This window comes from Neopelma chrysocephalum, unplaced genomic scaffold, assembly GCF_003984885.1.
Source record: "Neopelma chrysocephalum unplaced genomic scaffold, ASM398488v2 Primary Assembly neopelma1_65c, whole genome shotgun sequence".
In the NCBI taxonomy this organism is placed as follows: domain Eukaryota; kingdom Metazoa; phylum Chordata; class Aves; order Passeriformes; family Pipridae; genus Neopelma; species Neopelma chrysocephalum.
This window is the reverse complement of record NW_020897724.1, coordinates 1,673,980-1,694,508: the sequence shown is the minus strand read 5'-3', so window position 1 is coordinate 1,694,508 and position 20,529 is coordinate 1,673,980. Positions and strand designations below refer to the sequence as shown.

The following is a 20,529-nucleotide window of genomic DNA, read 5'->3' as shown; positions in this document are numbered from 1 at the left end:
GGAGGGAGGCTGAGAAGGAGGCAGGAGGGGCACGACATTGCTCGTGTCCCTTTGTTGGGGCCGCAGGAGCCGCAGCAGCCAGGAACGCGCCCGGGGGCGGAACGGCCGCTTCCGAGAGTGCTCCCGGCCCGACCCCGCGGACCCTCCTCGCCGCACCCTCCGCGCGGCTCCGCTTCCCCCTAAAAATGATGGGAGAGCTCCGGCCCGCGCGGACCCGCCAAGGCACGGACGGGGTTCGAACCCGTGATCTTCGGTTTACGAGACCGACGCCTTACCACTTGGCCACCGCGCCTGCGTTAAGGGCTCCTCCCGACGCCCTTCTATCGCTGGCGCCACTCCCGCGCGCCCGCCCCCGCCCCGCCCCCGGCGCGGGCACCTGAGGCGCTGAGGGGGCGGAACGTGTGGGAGGGACCGAGAGCGGAGCGTGGGCGTGTCACGCTCTCACTGCTTCTCCTTCTTTCTCCTTTTTTTCTCCCTTTTTCTCCCTCCTTCTCCCTCTGTTCTTGTCGCTGTCCCCGGGAGCTGCGGGGCCGTTCGTGAGGGTACCGCCCTCTGCACGTCCCGCCCGCGCTCAGCGGCCCCGGGGCCGTGAGGGCGCTGTGCCCGGACATGGCACCCGAGCGGGGCAGCCGCTTCGGACCGGTCAGGACACCTCGGAGAGAGGGGACAAAGCGGGACTGAAACTTTCCTCCCCCGGGAAGAGAAGCAGAAAATGCAAAGCGTTGGGATAATTAAATGGTAAATGCTAACTTAATCGCACTCACTACCTGGTAGCTGTTCCCTCCAAAAACTCACTGTTTGGAAACAAAAAAGATACTAAAATACATTTTTTTTTCTAGATTTTGTCTCCTGGATTTTTACAAGTGTGACCCGCAAGCAAAGCTTTTAGTTTTCATTTAATGTTTGCGGGGTTTTTTTGTTTGTTTGTTTGGGGTTTTTTTGTGTGTGTGGTTTTGTTTTTTTTTTTAATATTACTTCAATGCAGATGCCTTTAAATTCTCCATGAAACTGCTGCTGAACACCCAAGTTTTATACCCCTTTTGGTTTGGGGTTTTTTGTGGAAGAAGCATGTGAACATATTACAGAGGTACCTTTGTAAAGGTCGAGGTCAGAGCTGCTAATTTGGTGGTCCTGTAAGGCAGAGGCATTAAAAAATTGATGCTGAACCAGAATAGTTCAGTTTGGAAGAGACCTTCAAAGGTCATCTAGCTGAACCACCCTGTAATTAGCAGGGAAATACTTCTGTATCCTCTTGGGATGTTCTTTGAACTCTCATCAGGGAAACTCATGCCTGATGGCTTGAGTGCATGAACAAATTTTCATGCTTTAAAAGTTATCATTTGTCAGCTTCTCTGTGATAACTTTATGCTGCCTGTGTTTGAGCAAACAGAGCAATTTGAATTAGTTGCACCTGCAGTGAAAGGTGTCACATTACATTACTGAATAGTCAGCCCGTGTCAAGCGTGCTTGCTCCTACCGTGGAATAGCTGTCCCAAAGGAGTGAGAATGGCGCTGTTGTATTCTGCCTTTGTGTTGTCACTGTGATCACTGCAGCACTGCCAGGTGTGATGGTGTGTGGGAGTGGAAACTGCCCCGCTCAGCTCTCACACCTGGAAAGGAGTGACCTCAGAGGGCCAGTTATAGTTATCTCAGCTGGCTGAAGAGTTACTCGTAGTGTTACCAAGCTGGCAGCAGGGAGGAGTCCAGTTTTAATGAATGTTTGCTTGTTATCATTCCATTTCTGGCCCACTGGCTTATTACAAATGATGTGCCATAGTTGCGAGTTGTAACTTGCCATCACAGTTCCTGTGCAGCTCACACATATTTGATTTATTCATGCTCTTGGATCTTTGTGAGGTGAGAGGTAATTTTGTGGTGGGAGAAGCAAAGGGGGCTGTTTGAATTGTTTGTGGAATTCATATGAGTTTTATCTCTTCAAATACACTACATTTTTATTAAATGTATTTGGTTGGCATCAGAAATAGTATTTAATGGCAAAAAAACTTCTATTGATTAAGTTCTTCCTTAACTGTATGGGGAGATGGAAACTTCAATTTGAAATCATAAGGATCTTCTGTGTAGATTAGGAGGAAGTGCTTGATTTGGTTTACAAAATTTGGCTATTCCCTGAGCCTAAGTTCCTCACATTGCCTGGAAAAATTGTTTTTATCTGTCTAAACAAAGTGCTGTTTAATGCTGAGCTGATTTATCACAATAATAGTTTATATAACTAAAAATGCAATTTTGATTTAAAAACATGTAACTGCCCTTCTGCTGTCTGGATACTTTTGTTTGGAAGTGTCTTTTATGCTGGTTATTACCCTTGTTTGAGCTTCATGGGAAAGCCCTTCCTCTTCTGAATTCTCCTCATGCTGAATCCTCCTCATGCAGTGTTCTCCTCTGACACAACCTTTTTTTAAACACAACATGACCTTCCTAAAGGAAAGTCTTTGGAAGATTCCATTGCTGAAAAGATAACATCAGAGATTTTGTTGGAATGAGAAAATAATCACCTGGTTTTTTTCCTTCCTCCCCTAAGCCTCACTCATCAGTCTTTGATATCTGTTTTTCATGTACAAAACCAAGCCCTTTTGACACATCCCCCAACTCTTCTGAGGAGATCCTGGGGAATAAGTGTATTTCTGTAGATTTGGTGCAGCTGATTCGTTATGGGATAGCTGGAATGCTCTCACTTAGCAATTACTTGAGCTTACACTTTGTCCTGGCTTTATGAAAGAACATTTCTGTTCACCATCTTAACTTTTAACCCACAGCAGTTGTCTTGGAGGGGTTCAAGAATGATGCAGTGCTATGGTGGAGTGGCCCCACAGTCCATTATCTGCAGGGAAGAATGGAGATGCTTCTTCAGGTAATTTTTTACATGAAGGGAAGCATTTCTTAGAGTTGTTACATTTTTGGATAAACACTTAAACCTTAGCTGTTGGGTCTCAGATGCTCTAATTGGTTATTTTGATTTTGGATTAGGAAGGTCTCAGTAGAAAGAAACATCTCTGACTTGAGACAGTACAAATACTCTAAGAAATAAGTCACTAGCAACATTTGTACAATACACAGCAAGCCAATAGGCAGCAGTAAAGAGCACTTAATGCGGTACAGAGTAAAGACAAATGTGATGATGGCCATCTGTAGAACATGTTTTAATAAACTGGGGTTTTATTGAAAACCAGGGTTTAGCTTGTGGGAGAAGTTCACTCAGCGTAATCTCAAGTTTTATCAGACCTTGTTTTGTGTTTACATCATAATACTAATACGAACACAGTTTGGGAGGGAGAGTTTTGTGTTTGTATTTCTTTGTAAAACAATCAAAACCCCAGATTGCCAGTTGGCACCAAAACAAGTGCTTTACCTCTGTTCTACTCCAGCTGGAATTTCTGTAATGCACAAATGCATAGTCCAGAAGTGCTGCACTTGTTTTGCAAGGTTTGTGTTCAGTGTATGATGGCTGAAGGTAAGTTAGTGGCATATATAGCCTACAAACTTTTACAATGGAGAAAAGGTATTTTATGAAATTTACAGGGCATATTAGTAATTTTTAATTTGTGCAGCTTTACTGCTTTATGGGTTTTTAATATTTGGCCAAGTTCTGATGTCATCAGTGCAGAACAGACTCTGAGGAAAGGGTGGGTGATCAGCACAGGGACTGCCCTCAGAAGGGGAAGTAAATATTGAAATGAAGCAGCTTCATCATGAATAGAAGCTTGTGCAAACAGCTCATAGCTCATTCTCCTGAGGAAATGCATTGGGGTGTTCTTGAACACAAGCGGAGCAGAATGCAAATTGCAAATATGAAATCCCACAAACCAGCACATCTTGGAAACCTTGGAAGCATCCAGGAAAGTTGTAAATTGAAGTGCATTACAAGAGCATGTAGTGACAGGACAAGGGGGAATGGATTCAAACTGAGAGTAGGTTTAGATTAGATATTAGCAGAAGTTCTTTACTGTGAGAGTGGTGAAATGCTGCAATGAGTTGCCCAGAGAGGTGGACGCCTCATCCCTGGAAGTGTTCAGAGCCAGGTTGGATGGAGCTCTGAGCAACTCGGGCTAGTGGAAGGTGCCCCTGCCCATTGCAGGGGGTTGGAACCACATGAGCTTTAAGGTCCCTTCCAACCCAGGCCATTCTATGAGTCTATGTAGTGGTATTGCTTAAAAAAAACAAAGTCCAAGAGTTCAGAAAATCTCTGGTCTTACAGATTTTGGCTCCAATTTGGAAGAGAAATCATCATTTTTTTTAAGTTTGTCTAAGTGCAGATTTCATTCTTTCTCCTTTTTGTGAGAAAGGTACTAGGAACATAGGCCAAATGTTTCAGACTCATAAAAGAATTTTTGTTCATTAATATTAATGTTATTTTTCACTTTTAAGTAACCACAGACAAATGAACACAGTTTTCCTTTTTTATTTGAGACACTTAGCAAAAATGCTGAAATATCAAACATTTCCTCAGTAGCTACAATATTGCCACTATGTACAAAATATTTGATAAATGTAGTACACATATAAAAATACAGTATGCATTACATATATACAGTACAATGTGCAAAACATATGGCATTCAAACGTATGGAATTGATTTCAGGGGTGCAAACAGCAAATACAAAGGCATCATGGTTTCTTATAGAAAGGCAATACATAAACTGACGCCCTGATTGCCATAATTTGCATTTAGTAAAGTAGTGCTTAAATGAAGAGGGCCCCAGAGACAGGTGTCTGTCTTCTTCTTTTCACAAAATGAGATGCTAAGACATAATTATGACCGTGAAAATAAGAAGAGGAACAGCTCCCGGGGTTAGCGTCGTTCCTACTGCAAGCAGTTCTGTGAAGGAAATCCTATCTGGAAAAAAGCCTGTGCTATTACTTACTACAAATTTCTCAAACAACAAAAACAAATCTGTACTGTTAAACATCAAAAACAGCTTTGAAAGTATCTACATCCTTGATTTTAAAAAAGTATGGGTAACACTTTTGGGGATTTAATTTCCTACGCTTCAAAGTACAAAGTGCCTCCTTTGGCAATATAAATGGCAATGCTTTGGTTCCTATTTAAATTTTATATTATTATAATTTATTTTAGGCTGTCTTTTGAATATCTGAGCTGTATTTTTTACAAAAATAATGTGATTATATAGTTATTAACCATTCCCTGCTTTTATTTGAGAATTTGCTCTCATAGCTAGAATGGCTTTTTTTTTTTTTGGCTAGATTTCTACAAATACATTTATGCACTTTTAACTTAAAAAGTCTTTATATTCAGTATTGGACACTACAGAATGATGTAGGTGTCTCTTTTTTGCACTTTACCTAGCAAACTGGTATAAAAGGAATATTTGAGATTACTTCAGGTTCTAATGGCTGCTCTTTATTGACCATGTATGTACTATGTGCAACTCAATTCCACATATCCCACATAAAATACCATCTGCACTGAGGTCTAGAAGTCATCCAAAGGCGATTTAATAGACCACAAGACAAAGGGTTTCAACACAACATTTGCTGGAGATAAGTGGAAGAGGTTTTTTTTTCCAGTTTTAATAGAGTTTGCTTTAAGTTTATAATACACTGAAGATGCCATCCAAATAATAATAATTGTTTACATCGGTGAGCTTTCCTGTGTTTTGATTACATAATGCCCTTCCAGTTCAATGGATTCTGTGATTGCATTTTCTCTGTCTTGAAAATAGTTCAGCAGCTTGTGCTTGGGTTCCAATTGTGGTGCCTACACTTTTGAGGCATCTGGATGTTTGAGATTATGTAACAGAAAAGTTTAATACTGACCCCTCTGTTTTGATCACCACGTTCCCTGAACGTGACTCCTGTTGGTGAATTTAGAAATACCTGGGAGAGAAATGCCAGTATTCAGTGATTCTTCCTAAAAGCTGTGGCCTCAGCTTTTTAAAGGTCAGATTTTGCAAGCCCACATTGCTGGATTACACTCCAAATTTCTGTAGAGAACAACTGCCATAAATCAATTTTATTCTCAGGGAGAACTGCTGTATTTATGACAATGCTTTTGGAACTATTTATAATGTCAAACAGAATTTTGCTGTAAACTTCCTTGCTGTAACTGCTGCTGAATGGCACTAGAAGTGTGTAACACCATTTCTGCATTGAACGCAGGACGTGACTCCTCCTGATTAACATCAGCCTTTAAAACGTGTCTGAGCTCTCTCTGTCTAGAAGTGTAAACACCAACTTTTGATTTTCACACAGATAAAATGGTGTTCTTAATTACTCTGAAGGACCTACCAACACATTTGATAGAATGCATTCTGTTAGTACACTGCAGCCATTACATGGCAAATGTAGTGCCAGTGCATTCCTTTGCAACTGTTCTCTTAATGAGAAATATTCAGCTCTGTACAGTCAAACTGCACAGTCACGATTCAATGTCTAAGATGTATTGTATTTGTGCTACAAAAATGTTCATGTAAAACATGCACACACAAAAGTCTAAGCAAAACCTATTTCTGCCATAAACAGGCATATACAACTATGGCAAACATATCACATTTCAGAACAAAGTCTAAAGCAAACCATTTTATATAAGGTTTAATACACAATTCTGAAATGTACAAAAAAGTAATCACACATTCCCTACACTAGAATAGTTGTACTTCAGAAACTAAAATGATCCCTTAATTTTTAAATTTTTTTTTCAAAGAGTAGAAAGCTACACTGTACTGCTAACAAGACAGCTCAACTGTTTGGGTTTATTTCTGCACATAGATTCCTATGGGTTAGTTACATCCTACACTGCCAATAACGAGAGTTGGGTAGCAAGATGACTCTGCCAGTTTCAAGCTCTATTTACATGCACATCAAAAATGACAGTACAGTTGCTCTAGGTTAATTTGTCCTTTAAAAATTAATTTACTTGCCTCTTATTTAATCAGAAGGCAGGGTCAAAAAGGGATAATTCTAACCACACAAATGTGGTATGATGTCTGGTGTATCACACATAATAAACTGACAGTACTGCAGAACACTAAATTTCATTCAGAGTTGCTCCTACCAGACCAAGAGTCCTTAATTCTTATTCTCCTAACAGCTGAGGGCACTTAGTATCTCAGAGTATTAGCTCCCAAGAGAGTATGGTAAAAAGGAATGCAAAAAGTTGAATGTGAGTGTTCATTATTCTCAAAGAGTCCTAACCCATCAAAGCTTAAGGCAGACAGTCCACATGTAAAACTGTACTCAAGTACTGGAGGCACAGCAAGAAGGAATAAGGAAATATGTCTTTCAACCTGGTGTAATTAAAATCTCCATTGATTGTTTTGCTGTACGTAGTTTCATATTGAAGTAAATCTTGGCCAGTAAAACTAGTGAAGAGATATAATGATTTAAAGTGCTGTAACTGATATGATGCAAACATATGATAAGGGGTTAAACCCTGAATCAATGACATAATCCACTATTTTATCTGAAGCCAATGGGATTTTGTAGTAGCAGTAAACCAGACTAGCATTGTATCTGGAGATATAAATTTGCAGTTAATTCAACAAAATTTTTGGCAAAAGGATTTTGTTTGATGTTAACTGATTGTGTTTTTTAAAAATGTGATAAAGGTTGCTGTATAGTTAACTGCTACTTTTTGGTTTCAGCATTTCTTTGATACATGTCATTATTCTAAGAAGGAAGCAAAAGCTTCAGGGCATTTGTTCATTCATTCCTACAAAACATTACTTTTGCAGGTTAGTGGGGAAGAAAGAATGATGCAATGAGATCAGTTTTCAGACTAGAAAACATACCACGTTTCCCTGTTTCCTTTTATCTTAGTTTAAGAATTCCCTAGTAAGAAATAATTCCAATTTTGTTTGATTATCAGCCTCCATCATCTATGGCAACATTTAACAGCTATTACCTGAGAGACAACCATAGAATGTCAAAGTAGATTAATTCTATTTGCATTTTTAGCTTGTCTTTCTAACTGCTTTCATAATAGACTCTGAAGACAACAACTGAGGGCTTTAAAAAAATAGTATTTTCATGTGCTGTGCTGTGAGGTAAGAGCTTAATTTTTGCTATTATCTGTTTCAGGTATGAAATATGCCTTCTTATCACAAAACAGTACATCCTGATACTATTAGGATTCTCACTGAGCAGCTTCTCTGTTGGCTTCCCTGATGTTATGTAGTGGTAGACAAAACTGTTCAATAGATAAAGTACTCCTTAAAAAATGATGGTTGTCCTGTCAGTACTGTCCCCTGCAACTTGATCTCATCCTACAAACATCTTTTACTGGGGGCATTGGGACTATTCTTGCATAGATGCTTGCAGGATCATAGTGTACAAAAGCATTAATTAAACTTTTCTACTTCCTCAAACTGTTCTAATCTGCTGAGATACTGGATTCAATGATCGAACAAATATCCTCAAACACAAAGCAAAGTAGGATATTTATTTCCATTAGAGTAATCTCTTGTTTGAAGACCACTGTGTTCCCCTCTGTCCACAAAAATAAGCTATGTAATGTTAAAAGAGTATACAAATAACTGTCTGATATACACATTAAAACCTATCTATTTAATCCAGAGCATTGCTATAGAAAATTCAGTGTTCTCAATATTACCTGGCATAGCTACAGTGGATTTCTTGCAGTTACACTTAATATCCCTTTGGATGCAGTTAAATTCCTCCCTCATGATTAAAGAATGGGGGAAGTGTTTTAAAAACCACAAAACCAAAATATAAAAACAACTTGAACAAATTAAGAGATTAGATATATGAAATTTCACTGAACCAGCCAGTGCTTCTACTTGCCTTTGCCCTCCCAATGGATTCTGACCCTGGCTCAGGCTGTCCACAGGAACAATGAAGTGCAGTGATTCCTCCCCCTCCCCCAGATATTTGCTCACTGTGTCAATACAGACAGCTGACATCTCACTAAGTTCAGCCACGTTGTGTTGCTCATTTAAGCATTACAAAGTCAGAGACATAACTTCTTTGTTAAATATTTGTGATGCATTTACCTTGGGGTACTTTTAATCAGTAAGTACAATCATCCTCTCTTGACTTGTGAAATACAGCTTTATACAGCTTTCAGAGGGCCCTGATCTGCATTACTGGTAGGTGCATAAAGTAATTCACTGTTGTAAACTTGAAAATCAATAAGGAATCAGCTTCAAGCATTTGTTCTTCCAAACATTACTGTCCTAATTTATCTGAACTGCAATCAGGATGGTATGATAATGGACCTCTGCTGTGAAGAGACTTGCAGGTCATGTTCTCATTGGCTACAGCTTAATCCCAGTGCAACTGTAGATCTTGTGGATCTAGAAAGTCAGTGGAAAACACGCTCGGGGCAGCAGAACTGAGAGGGGTGAGTCCAGATGAGGAGCTGGGCATTGTAATGTCCAGCCATTCCATATTGTCCAAATTTGTATCGGGAAGGTCAAGAGACAGGCAAGAATTATTGGTGGTAAACTGTGGGTCAGATGTTTCCATGGGCGAATGAGAGTGATCTAAAATGCTCGAGTGATTAAGCAGATCATTCTGGAGATCTTCAATTAGAGAGAAGGACTCCCTGTCCTCATTACTGCCTGTCAGTTGAGGAATTTCATTACCTGATGGTAAAGTTCCATCCAAGAGGGCTTCAAGTTGGTTTTCCAAACTGATAGACAGACTGGTGGTTGGTTCTAAGGACACAGGAGGAGGGGCCATTTGGATTTGTGGAGGTGGACGGGATATCACTGTATTCACTGGCATTGTAGTGATGTTGGCTGTTACTGGTCTCATTTTAGATATGGGAGATGGTTCTTCCTTTATTGGAAGGGAAATCTCTGTAATTTAAAAAAGAAAACAAACCACTGTTGAATTCAGAAAAGGTAATGACATAATATCCCCATGCTCACAACTTTCAGCCCCTCCTTGCCCACTCTGGGATGCATCCACAGCAAATGGAGCAGGAGTCACTCTGCTGCTCTGACAATACTAACGCTCCACACATCGGCCTTTGACAGGAACTCTGTGAACAACAAAGTATTTTAAAACAAGTTCCAGAGTTCTGCTTTCAGTAATACTTCAGCCAATCAGCATATGAATATTGATGAAAAATGGAACATAAATCCAGATTTAGCTTTACCTCCTTCATGTTTATTGTTCTTCTGAAGAACTAGAATAATTGTGGTACCAACACATTTCCTCACTTAGAGACGAGTACCCAAACCAATTTTCAGTTTTATCTCTGCTAATACTGTGTCCACCTGGATTAATTAAAAGTCCAAGAGATCAACTCGTGTGATTAGGATGCATTTATTCCTGATTCTAGAACTAAAACTACACTTCTGTCAAGAAGTTCCATGTAGTGGCGGTAACAATAAAAGGAAATAAAGCATAAGTTCCAATTTATTCTTAGATGTGAATGAAGTCTAAAAATAAAACAGACCAGGATATGCAAATAAATCCTCCAGCACAAGGTGATGTTTCTGCCAGCAAAAATATACCTGACAATATATTCTGTGCTAGTTTCCCAAGCAAAAACCCACATCCTTAAAACCTGTAAGAGCATCTATTAAATGGTTACTGAACAGACATTCTCACTCTCCTGAAATAGATTAGTAAACTTGACATTTTTCAGTGCAGTGCTTGCTTACATTAAGTGCAAGAGCCCTGAATGCTTTACTTTTTTTTTCATTAAGATGATCAAGAATTGTCTGCTTTTTTAATGCAACTTTGCAAATATGGAGCAGTTGTTTTCTTTAAGATCAAACAGGTTTAGTAACATAACAGAGCAAATATTGAAGTAAGCACACTAATGTTTCCTGCATTCCCTCTTCCAGAGGCAGAACTTCTTTGAACTACCTGGGCAATATTTTAATAAAAGCACTGAAAGCATTTTTCAATTTAGCTTGAGTTGTTCACTGCACAGGTCACTGATCTCAGTTTGCCACTGTCTGCTCACATTTTCTTCAGCTGACTTCGCAGTTTGCTTTGAAAAAGCAAAAATGCTCTGAAGTTTAGAATATGGCTAAAATCTTCTAGGAGCCTACAACCAGTCACTTCTGTCCTGGCATTCACTGCTGTCAAGATCCCCATATGACAGTAGTTACAGAACATTACGTTAATTGAACTGCTGGGCACCACAGCATTTCCCAGCATTGTTGCTCATTAGTCTACCAAGTCTAATTATGCCTGAAAGCCTCCTTTTATTGCCAAGCTACTTCCTATATTACTTTAGTTATTTAGTGTCTTTCTGGTAGCTCCCTTATTTTAGCTGACATAAAGTTGTTACTCATTCATGCCTCTATGTAGTTCACACATACTTTTCCCAGGAACGTATCTTTGATGTTTATAGTTCATAAGATGTGGTTATATTTAATGAAATTTTAGTATCAACATGCTTTAACTCCTACCTTATTCTATTTGTTCTATAATTTCAATAAACATTATATGGACTTGCTCAACTTTTCCAATTTTGATAAAATGTATCTGTGCTAAATCTAAGGTGTTACTTTAATCATTTGAATGCCATACAGATTATTCACGTTGCAAAGGTCTCCCTGAACTAATTTGCAAGCAGTGAAATTCCACAGCAGGTTGACTCTATGAGTTTTGGTAAATCTTTTCTTTAATTGGTACTTATTGCAAACTTTCGGAAATTTAACTTCATCCAGGCCGGACAGCTTCTAACTCTGCTCCCTGAAGGAATTCTTTGTTTGACTGTAGCACTGAGTTTTTATTACCAGGTTTTAAATCTCTACATCCCACAGTTGTCCACGAGCTTACCTCCACTCTTGATGAGAATATCAAACAGGTCATCCATCTGCTGACTGTGTGCACTGGAAATCTGGAGTACGGGAGAAGAACAGGGTTATTCTCTTTCATGCAGTACTTTTTCCTAAGCTGATTGTTCCTGGCTTCTCTCAATAGTACATAAGTATAATTTATGATCAAGACTAAAATGCTTAATGTGCAATTGTCAATCTAGAAAACAGAGAAATAGTTTGGAGAGACACTTGTAATCCCTGTGGTCTGTTTAAGTACAACAGGAAAAAAATTTGAAAAGCGTGACCAAGATTTCATGAAGGCAACCCAGAGGTGCAGAAAACTAAGGATCAGAGAATTACTAATCCTGTTTTGTACTAGGGCAATAAAAATTGCAGGACTTCGGGTGGTGCACCCTGAACTGCTTTCCCTCACAGATAGTCTGTGAATGGCCATCATGTAAGATACATTTTATTGGGCACATTTGGGTTTTTTCCCAATTTGTAATTTATGTTCCTTTATTTTTTAAAGAGGGGGTAAGCTTTCAGGAACTTCTTATCTCTGTTTTAAACAGCCATCTCCTGAATATCTGATTCTATGATTCTAGGATCTGAACCTTAAGCAAAAGGTAACAAAACCCCCCACAAACCCATTCTTTCATTACCAAGTCTAGAAAAAGTGAAAACTTTTATGAAGGTCTCAAAACTAAAAGTGTTTTAAAACTTGCTCTGATATAAGAATAATGAAATAGGAGTTCTGTAGTTAAACACAGTTATGAAAATAATAAAAGGGTATGTTAGAAAATCTTGACACCAAATTAAAACAAACCTAAAATAAGCAACGGTTTTGATAATTCTAGAGAAAAACAATATTTTTAATAGACTAAACAGGAGAAAATAACAACCTCACGGTGCGGTGTCTGAATATTGCGGGTCTGTTTTATGGCCTCTTCGTAACGAGGAGGATCTTTTGTCTTGGACACTGTGTTGTTGAAGAGGGGCTGCTGGACAATGTAAGGCTGGGCTTGGGATGGAGAGCCAGGCTGTGTGAAACAACAAAGTCAGGACTAAATAACAGGCTTCAGGGAATGCAAGATGTGTCAAGGTCTACAGAGAACACTTTGTCACCCCAATCTACAGATCAGCGTAGGTAATCAGAGGGATGAAATGAGAGTTTCTGTCTCACATCAGCATTATTAAAATCTACAAAATGTTCTTCCTTGAGTGAACTGCAGTACATACACAGTCACGTTATTTAAGAATAATAACATAAAACTGAACTGTACAGAACATGGTGGGGCTGATCTTACCTTACTGGGAGTAGCAGGTCCATTCTGCACAGGGGGGACCTGATTACCACCAGTGTGAATGTTAGAGTTTGATGTTTTATTAATAAAAGATTGTGATGGCGTTGTAACTGGTGCAGTCTGATAGGAAAACACTGCATTTGATGTGGTAGGTGGAAAAACCTGTAAGGGATTAACAGATCAGTCTTAGACTGTGGGTTTTAAAAAAAAATTAGTAACATTGGGTAAATAACATTAATGAAAACTATTTCTTCTGAAGTACTTGCTTGCTTAAATTCCCTGTTAAGTGAATGTTATTTATACTGATTTTCCCCTCCAATGGAGTAATTTGTAAATCCAGAACAACTGGCCTTTGAAAGAAGCTCTGTGCTGTGACACGCTTTCATTCACTGATAACTAGAAATATTTTCCTCTGATTTACCAGGAAGCATGAGGAAAGAGTAATGTAATTTTTCCAAAATACATTCCAAAGACTATGGAAGAGTTTAATAGCATATCCATGATTTCCCCACCTAGTGGTCACTAACATGAACTTATTTCTGGCTCGATACAAACTGGTACATGTATCCACACCCGTCCTATGGTGCCACTTTTAAGACAGAACAATTGGTTTGTGCCACAAATTCTAATTTCTTTTAACTACAGGTATCTATGAGAACTGAGGGAGAGGCAAAAGATATAAATGATGACCACGGGTATCAACTGTAAATTTGGTTACTGGTATAATAAACTTTTCATTTCGTCAACTCATAGTCCATACACTCATTACAAATGATTCCAAGCAGTATCTGACTTCTCCTACTTTTGAGATAAAGGGAGATGAAGAGCAGCTTTCATGTTCTGATGTAAAAACCAGTGCAATCCTGTTGCCTGGTTTCCTCAGTAAAGGAGGGCAGTAGCCATGGGAGAAAAGCAGCCAGGACAGGAGGATGTTGAGCTCCAGCACGGCCTGGTCAGAGGGAACTCTGCTGGGAACTATGTGGTCTTTGTGACAACCCATCTGAATGGGGGGAGATCAGAGGGTACAACTCTGGGTTATGTCCTGCAGACATTTCAAGGAACTTCCACGCAACAAAGGAAGCAAGTTGCTGGTCTCTGGCATATGCCTCAGGATGACTGGAAAATATCTGTATGGGACCTGCTGAATTAACAAGGTAAGATCAGTCTCTCACCAAATCCCAGAGAACCTGCATGACATCTGCTTTTTGGATATAGGTTAGTTTTGCCTCCTGCAGGATAACCTCACTGCCCATGAAATTAAACAGATTGAACAAGCTCTCTGAAGGGTGCTGATGCCCACTGAGTGGTGTTCCCCTTTGTTAGCCAGCTCTCTAGAGAATGGCAAGGCACAATCATTCACCTGCTAAGATCAATTCTTATCTGGAACTAGAGCCCGAGCAGAAGCAGATTAAGTGACACTGCACAGGTACAATCCCCAAATCACAGCAGAACATGGGATTCATGATGCACTGGAATATAAACTTTGAAGGCTGAGATATTCTGTAACAGTTGCACAACATACTGCAGCAATTACCCTCTTTATCTCGAATTTCAATTATTCCTCGAGGCAGGCTTGAAAATCCTCCTTGTCCTAAGTAATATGAGCCCTATAATCAATAGCACTGATAAGGAAACAATAAAGGTCCAAATCTAATCTCCAAGTTCCTAATCATAGAGGTCAGCCTGGAAGAGGCTCAGGAGCAAACCTTTTCTTTTGTGATGACTGGTGCTGAGGGGTTGCTATCAGTTACCATATGAACACAACTGGATTGGTACTCACAACTGTACATCCAGTGCTGATGAACATCTGTTGGAATGGGACATTACAGAGCTCATTGTTTTGGGTAGAGAGGAAGAGGAGGATCTCTCTCTAAATTCCCTGCATTCCTCAGGAAGAGGTACGGTGGAGTTTTGGCTCACTGGAATTGCCATCCTCAGTATCTGAGTCCATAGTTTTCTTCATAAGGAAGGATGAAATCAACAAGGAAAGTAAGAAAACCAAAAGGAACTTCTATAAAATAATAAATCTCTGAAGCCACAGGTAAAAGTTTTCTCTTGAGAACTGCCTGTAAGACTTCCATTTTGAGGCAATGGCAAATAAGAGGAACTGACTGGAATACCTGGTACTCCACTGGTACCAAGCATGAGGAAGGACACAGTAAGAGCCATGCCCTAAGACTGCCATTAAGACAAAAAGTCTTCAGACTTATGTACTTATTTGCAACTGAAAAATAAAGTCCTAAAAAAATGTTTGGAAAGAGAAGTTAGAAGCCCACTGTATCACACACAAAAACGTGGTACAGGTGTTAGGTGACTTGCTCATTTATATATAACACAGATGACACATAAAAGATTCTAAAAGCACTGCCTGGAATTAGATTACACAACTATTTATCTTAATGCTTCTACTGCCATCCACAAACCTTTCTGACTTGCTGGGTCTGACCGAGTGCATGCTGCGTGCTGGGCTTTTGGTTTGACTGTGGAGTGTGCATCTGAGGTGCTGTCTGGACCAGGCCAGAGGAAGAAATAGGAGCAGGTATTTGTGATGGGGTCTGTATTCCAGCTTGTGATTGAGCCTAAAGGATGAAGATAAAATATTTGCATTATTTGTATCTCACAGTAAGTTACATCATGTAAAAATCTATTGCACTAATTATGCAGAATAGCAATAGCCTGTATTCTGGGAAGGATGAGCCTGAACTGTGCATTGGAAACACAATTGTTACTGTGTTTGGTACTGGTGAGTTCCCAGCCAAAAGGTGATTATTTTGCCAAGAGAGTTTAAGAAAGATAAAGACAAGCTGGAGAGTCCAGTGGATAGCAATGAAAATAACAAGGGACAGAGAGGGCATAGATCAGTAAGAAAGGACTATAAGAACTGCATTTGAGTAACCAGAAGACAAAACTGATGATGCAAGAAAAAAGTTGTTTTTAAGAAGATCATAGTAATTTTTAAAGGCCAGTGAAAGGCAAGAAGTGTGTCTAGCCTCACAAAAGACAAATTCAGCTGGGAGTGGAAAACCTTCTAGAATATCAGTAAAGTAAAATACCAGAACAAGCTGCTTAATGTTCTTACAGAATTCTACCAGGATTTTAGAACAATTCAGATGGAGATCTGGGTGTGTAGATCTGGCACTGTGGACTGGGGGGCCCATCCCCAGCAGAATTTCACATCCCCTGTGAGGATTGCTGAATACGATGGTGCACGTGCTGCATCTCTCAGCCCACAGTGTGCACAACAGCCAGGGACACCTGGAGCTGAGAGAATACTCTGCTGGCAAAGTCGCCAGGTGAGTGGCAGGGGATTTTATCTAGTTATGTCCCAACAGAGCCACTGGGAAGTATCTGCTTACTTCTACCTTAGACCAACAGCTTACACTGTTTCAGCTTGGTCAGATTACTTTTATACCTCTGCATTTATAACCTGTCTTGGTTTATGCTGTATTTATTCACTGTGATACTACCTATAATCAGCCTAGAAATAATATTTGTGTAACCATGGTTTCTTTTTCTAAGTCCATGGGAGTTCTACAGCTTGGCATTCACATGTTAAATATAATGAGCCATCATCACAGAAGGAAGTTCACACTGCAAACAGGTATACCTCAAAATAAAGTACTAGGATTGTAACTCTCTATTACAATATGGAGGTAAAAAAGTGCTGGTATATGCTGATATAAAGCAAATTGTGCATGGAGGCAGTACCTGGTAAGACAATTGCTTTTCAGGAAAGAGTATCTGGGAACAAAAGTTGCAAAGAAAGCAAGTACCAGAAGCAGATATGAGGAGAGCGGCACTTAAGTTTTTCTACTCTCTTCTCTCAGGCAGAAACAGGCTAAGCCTGATTTTTAAGTTAATCTTACAAGCAGTACATTTACCTACTTATACTAAATTACAAAATAGTGCCATGCAGTTTACGTGATGAAAAATAGAAACCCCCTTACCTGCAACTTGATATTTCCAACTGGTAGCTGCACTGCAGTGGCAGAATTCGGTCCCTGGATAGACAGTGGAAGGAGCAGCTGTGCAGTTCCTTGGGTAGTTAATAAAGCTTGAGGTTGGGCAACAACTGCAGTTTGAGGCTGCCTCTGTGGATTAACATAAAACTGAGAAATGGCATTCTGAGGTTCAGCTTTGGCCACGGGTATCTCCTGCTTGATAACAACTGCCTTTTTGGCAACTGGATTCTGGCCACTAGTGTACACTGACTGTCCTAAGGCATGGCTGGCCACAGGTATGGATGGACTGGTACTCGAGCAGTCAGCAGGAGCAGTTTCATCCTTGACAGCAGCACTGAACTGCTTCTGTTCCAAAGCAGCTGAGCTCCCACAAGTCTGAGACTGTTGCTGTTGTCCCCGTTTTTCAACCTCAAGTTGCATTTTCAATACTTCCACAAGTTTTTGCTCTTGTTCCAGTTTCCTTTTGAGCTCTTCAATCTGCTTCTCCTTCTCTTGGAGCTTGCGGTCCTTTTCTGCCACATCCAACTCTATGGCTGAGATGCTGCCACTGCTGCGGCTCTGGTTGTCATCGGTCAGGTTTGCTCTGAGCGGGGAAGTGCTCAAGAACTGCGATGGTGACATCATGGTCATCATTTCTGTGAAAGTATCGGCCATACTCGTGTCATCTGTGCTTAGACTCGACTGTTCTGAGGGAGAGGGGGATATAGGCAAAGGAGAGCTGATGTTTTCAGTATTTACTATTTTGCTGCCAGGTCCAGTAGATGTTTTTTCTGCAGGGAAGCTGGATATTGTATTAGCCACTGGTTTATTTAGTGTTGCAACAGGAAATGCCACAGTCACTTCCCCAGTGTTACCTGTGGCCCCAGCAGAAGTGGTTACTGTCACTGAGGTACTTGTAGCAACCCCATTGTTGTTAAGATCTTGGTAGCTTTTCAGACGCTCAATGAGATCTGTTTTTGTTCCAGACACTGGTAATCCCCTCAACTTCAACTCCATTTTAAGTTCTGCTACCTGAAATAAAATAATGCATGATAATAAAAAAAAGATTTAAACTTGCTGATATACATTCTACTTTATTACATCTCAATAAGAAAAAATCATTTTTTGCTAGTTATTGCACCTCTGGATTCTGGCAGCATGCATGACCCATGCACACACTTCCGTGACTGGTTACCTACTCTTTAAGTGGCCAAAATCTTAGCAGTGTTCAGTTGTACAAAGAGCGGTAGCAAACTTATGATGATTTTTAACAAATATTCAAAATGGAAAAATGCACAAAAAGCTCCAGTTCTGCACTAAGAACTTGAGAAGCAAACTTGTAGATGATGGCAGCAGTGCTGCTGATAAAAGCACTGAACGGCACCACGCTGAACCCCTTTGCTACACCACCAAGACACACAGATCTGTTTCTGAGAAACTTTATCAGGTCAGTTGGATGATTCAATAGACCCATCAAACACAAAAGGCTCTCCTGCTAATTAGCAACCAAGCAGTTACAGCTATGTGCCATCTGGGTTTCTTTTACAAACAGAGACAGTATAAGGAGTCAAAATTAATTTCTGATAGAAAAATGTTCTGTTTTCCAGTAAGCTTTCAGAAAAAGCAAAGTGCAAATGTGTTGAGTGTAAATTAATTATGTGCTTCAAAATATCAATTAAAAAAGAACAGTCACAATGACTGGCTTCTGTTTATGACGAACATACACCACAGCTAACTGCAGAGTTGGGCTATATGTGCCTTAGAGCTGCCACTATTAGAATAAAAGACCCTCAGGAATATTTCAGTCCTTAGCCAGTCTAGAATTTAAGTTGGAGGTCCTTGTCATTTGGAAATGATGAAGAGTCACAGCAATATATTTTACATCTCTAAAAACCACAGCAATTTTCTGTGAAGTAACTCTCTACCTAACAACGACTATCAGCTGTTTCCCCCAGTCTGTTTTCCAACAATTCATTTCTGAATTCTTAATCGCAACTGACTTCGCTCATTCCATGGTAAAACCACCACCATATGACCTTCCAGAACTTGTTTTTTGTCCCTTCAAAACTAAAGCCATGCTCATTCCCATCCCTCACAAAGCCAGCCCTTGGTAAAGGCAGGGAGGAAGGAATGAAGTGCCCACTAGATGTCCCTACCCGGCTGCTCAGGCTTGGCACGTCCGTGCTGTTCAAAGATCTCAATCTTAAACCCCCACAAGCTGCTTCAGGTTCGTTTCCATTATGTCCCTCACAGCATGATTTCCTGTTAAAGTATTTCTGAAGGAACAAAATCCTATGCAATGCCTTCATAGTGCAGTTCAAACAGTTTACACAGTTATTTATAACTTTAAGAAACTTCTACAAAATCTAGCATTCACTCTCAGGTGGTGTGTTGAACTCTGGTAAGAAGATCTCTTATTTTTTGTTCTCTTTTACTGGTGTTATTTCTGTGTTGGCTTTATAGCACTGACCTCTCTGAACACGTTTTTATTAGGGCAATTTTAATTTATACTGCTTAACTAAACCTCTGCATTGATACACTGAAATTGTCATGAGGAAACTATTGCTCCAGTGTTTAAATCTGCCTGGGCTAAAACATCACATGAAGTGAACCTTATAGTTTACCCAAGGGATCAAAATGAGGTACTATACAATGTGTCTAATATCCTTCCTCTTCTAATTCTTTGGGAAAGAAATGTCATTTCTAGAACATATGCATGTGAGGAAGCTATATTAAATATTTTAAGTTCAGAAGAGTTGTGTATGAAAAACGTGACACTTATTCTAATCAGTTAGGAGGAAAACACAGTTTTCATTGGTAACAACAACTGAGCACATTCTTGACAGTCACAGTTTGCAAGTAATGCCCCACAGTAACGCACAGGAATGGACAGATCCCTCTGATCTTTTACCTTCAAGTCGTCCAGGCTGGAAGGCAGAGGCCCAGGTTTCCTGCTGGGAACGCTGCTGTTCTGCCTGGGGGAGCTGGCAGCTGACGTGGGGGTGCTGTTGTTCAGAGTGTTCAGTGGCGTGTTCCCGTTGTTACTCTGTTTGTCATTCAGTGGCCTTCGAGTAATAAGAAAAAGAGGGGCAATAATGTCAATGCTAATTATATTATGTTTTCAACCAAGAAATTCTCAATCTAACGTCTAGCAAGCTAATGGACAAATTAACTTTTTTTACAAGTACATATTTAACATAAGACATTACCATTAAATGTAAGACAAAAAAGACAAGAAAACATAACAGAGTAGTATGTTGATATTTTATTTTCTGAGCAGTTAAGTGTACTAATTTATGCTTCATAGTTTTGATTGTTGTCATGGTATCCTCGAAGGATACTATGGACTGCAAACTCAAGTTATACAAATTAATCATCAGCTAGGACCATTACTTAGTTTTTTGTTTGGCACCAATAAAAAAACCCCACAATACTCAACTCTGTGTATCAACCCTACATATGTGTCCAATGTTCATACATAGTAAGGCAGTTTACTTTGAAGATGTATTTTTACCAGCTGTACTCAAAAGAAGAATCTCGTACAAAGATCTCAAAGTAATG

General features: G+C 39.9%; 1 protein-coding gene and 1 non-coding gene across 7 annotated transcripts in view; both read right to left on the bottom strand.

Annotated features, from left to right (window-relative positions):
• Positions 1–220: 220 nt before the first annotated feature.
• TRNAT-CGU lies at positions 221–292 on the bottom strand. Its single transcript has one exon. It is a non-coding gene; the product is annotated as a tRNA-Thr (tRNA).
• A 4,109-nt stretch (positions 293–4,401) lies between these two features.
• MRTFB (myocardin related transcription factor B) overlaps positions 4,402–20,529 on the bottom strand; it is a 76,517-nt gene continuing 60,389 nt past the window's right edge. For 3 of the 6 annotated variants that reach the window (XM_027684325.1, XM_027684326.1, XM_027684328.1), the window contains 7 exons: positions 19,880–20,033; positions 16,975–18,000; positions 15,451–15,606; positions 13,031–13,189; positions 12,626–12,763; positions 11,743–11,803; positions 4,402–9,797 (listed from right to left, as the gene is read on the bottom strand). In XM_027684325.1, the coding sequence (XP_027540126.1) occupies positions 9,259–9,797; positions 11,743–11,803; positions 12,626–12,763; positions 13,031–13,189; positions 15,451–15,606; positions 16,975–18,000; positions 19,880–20,033 (2,233 nt within the window). In that variant the 3' untranslated portion in view covers positions 4,402–9,258. Of the gene's footprint in view, positions 9,798–9,822; positions 9,983–11,742; positions 11,804–12,625; positions 12,764–13,030; positions 13,190–15,450; positions 15,607–16,974; positions 18,001–19,879; positions 20,034–20,529 lie in introns of those variants that run through there. The other 3 variants (XM_027684327.1, XM_027684331.1, XM_027684329.1) reach the window with 3 other exon arrangements.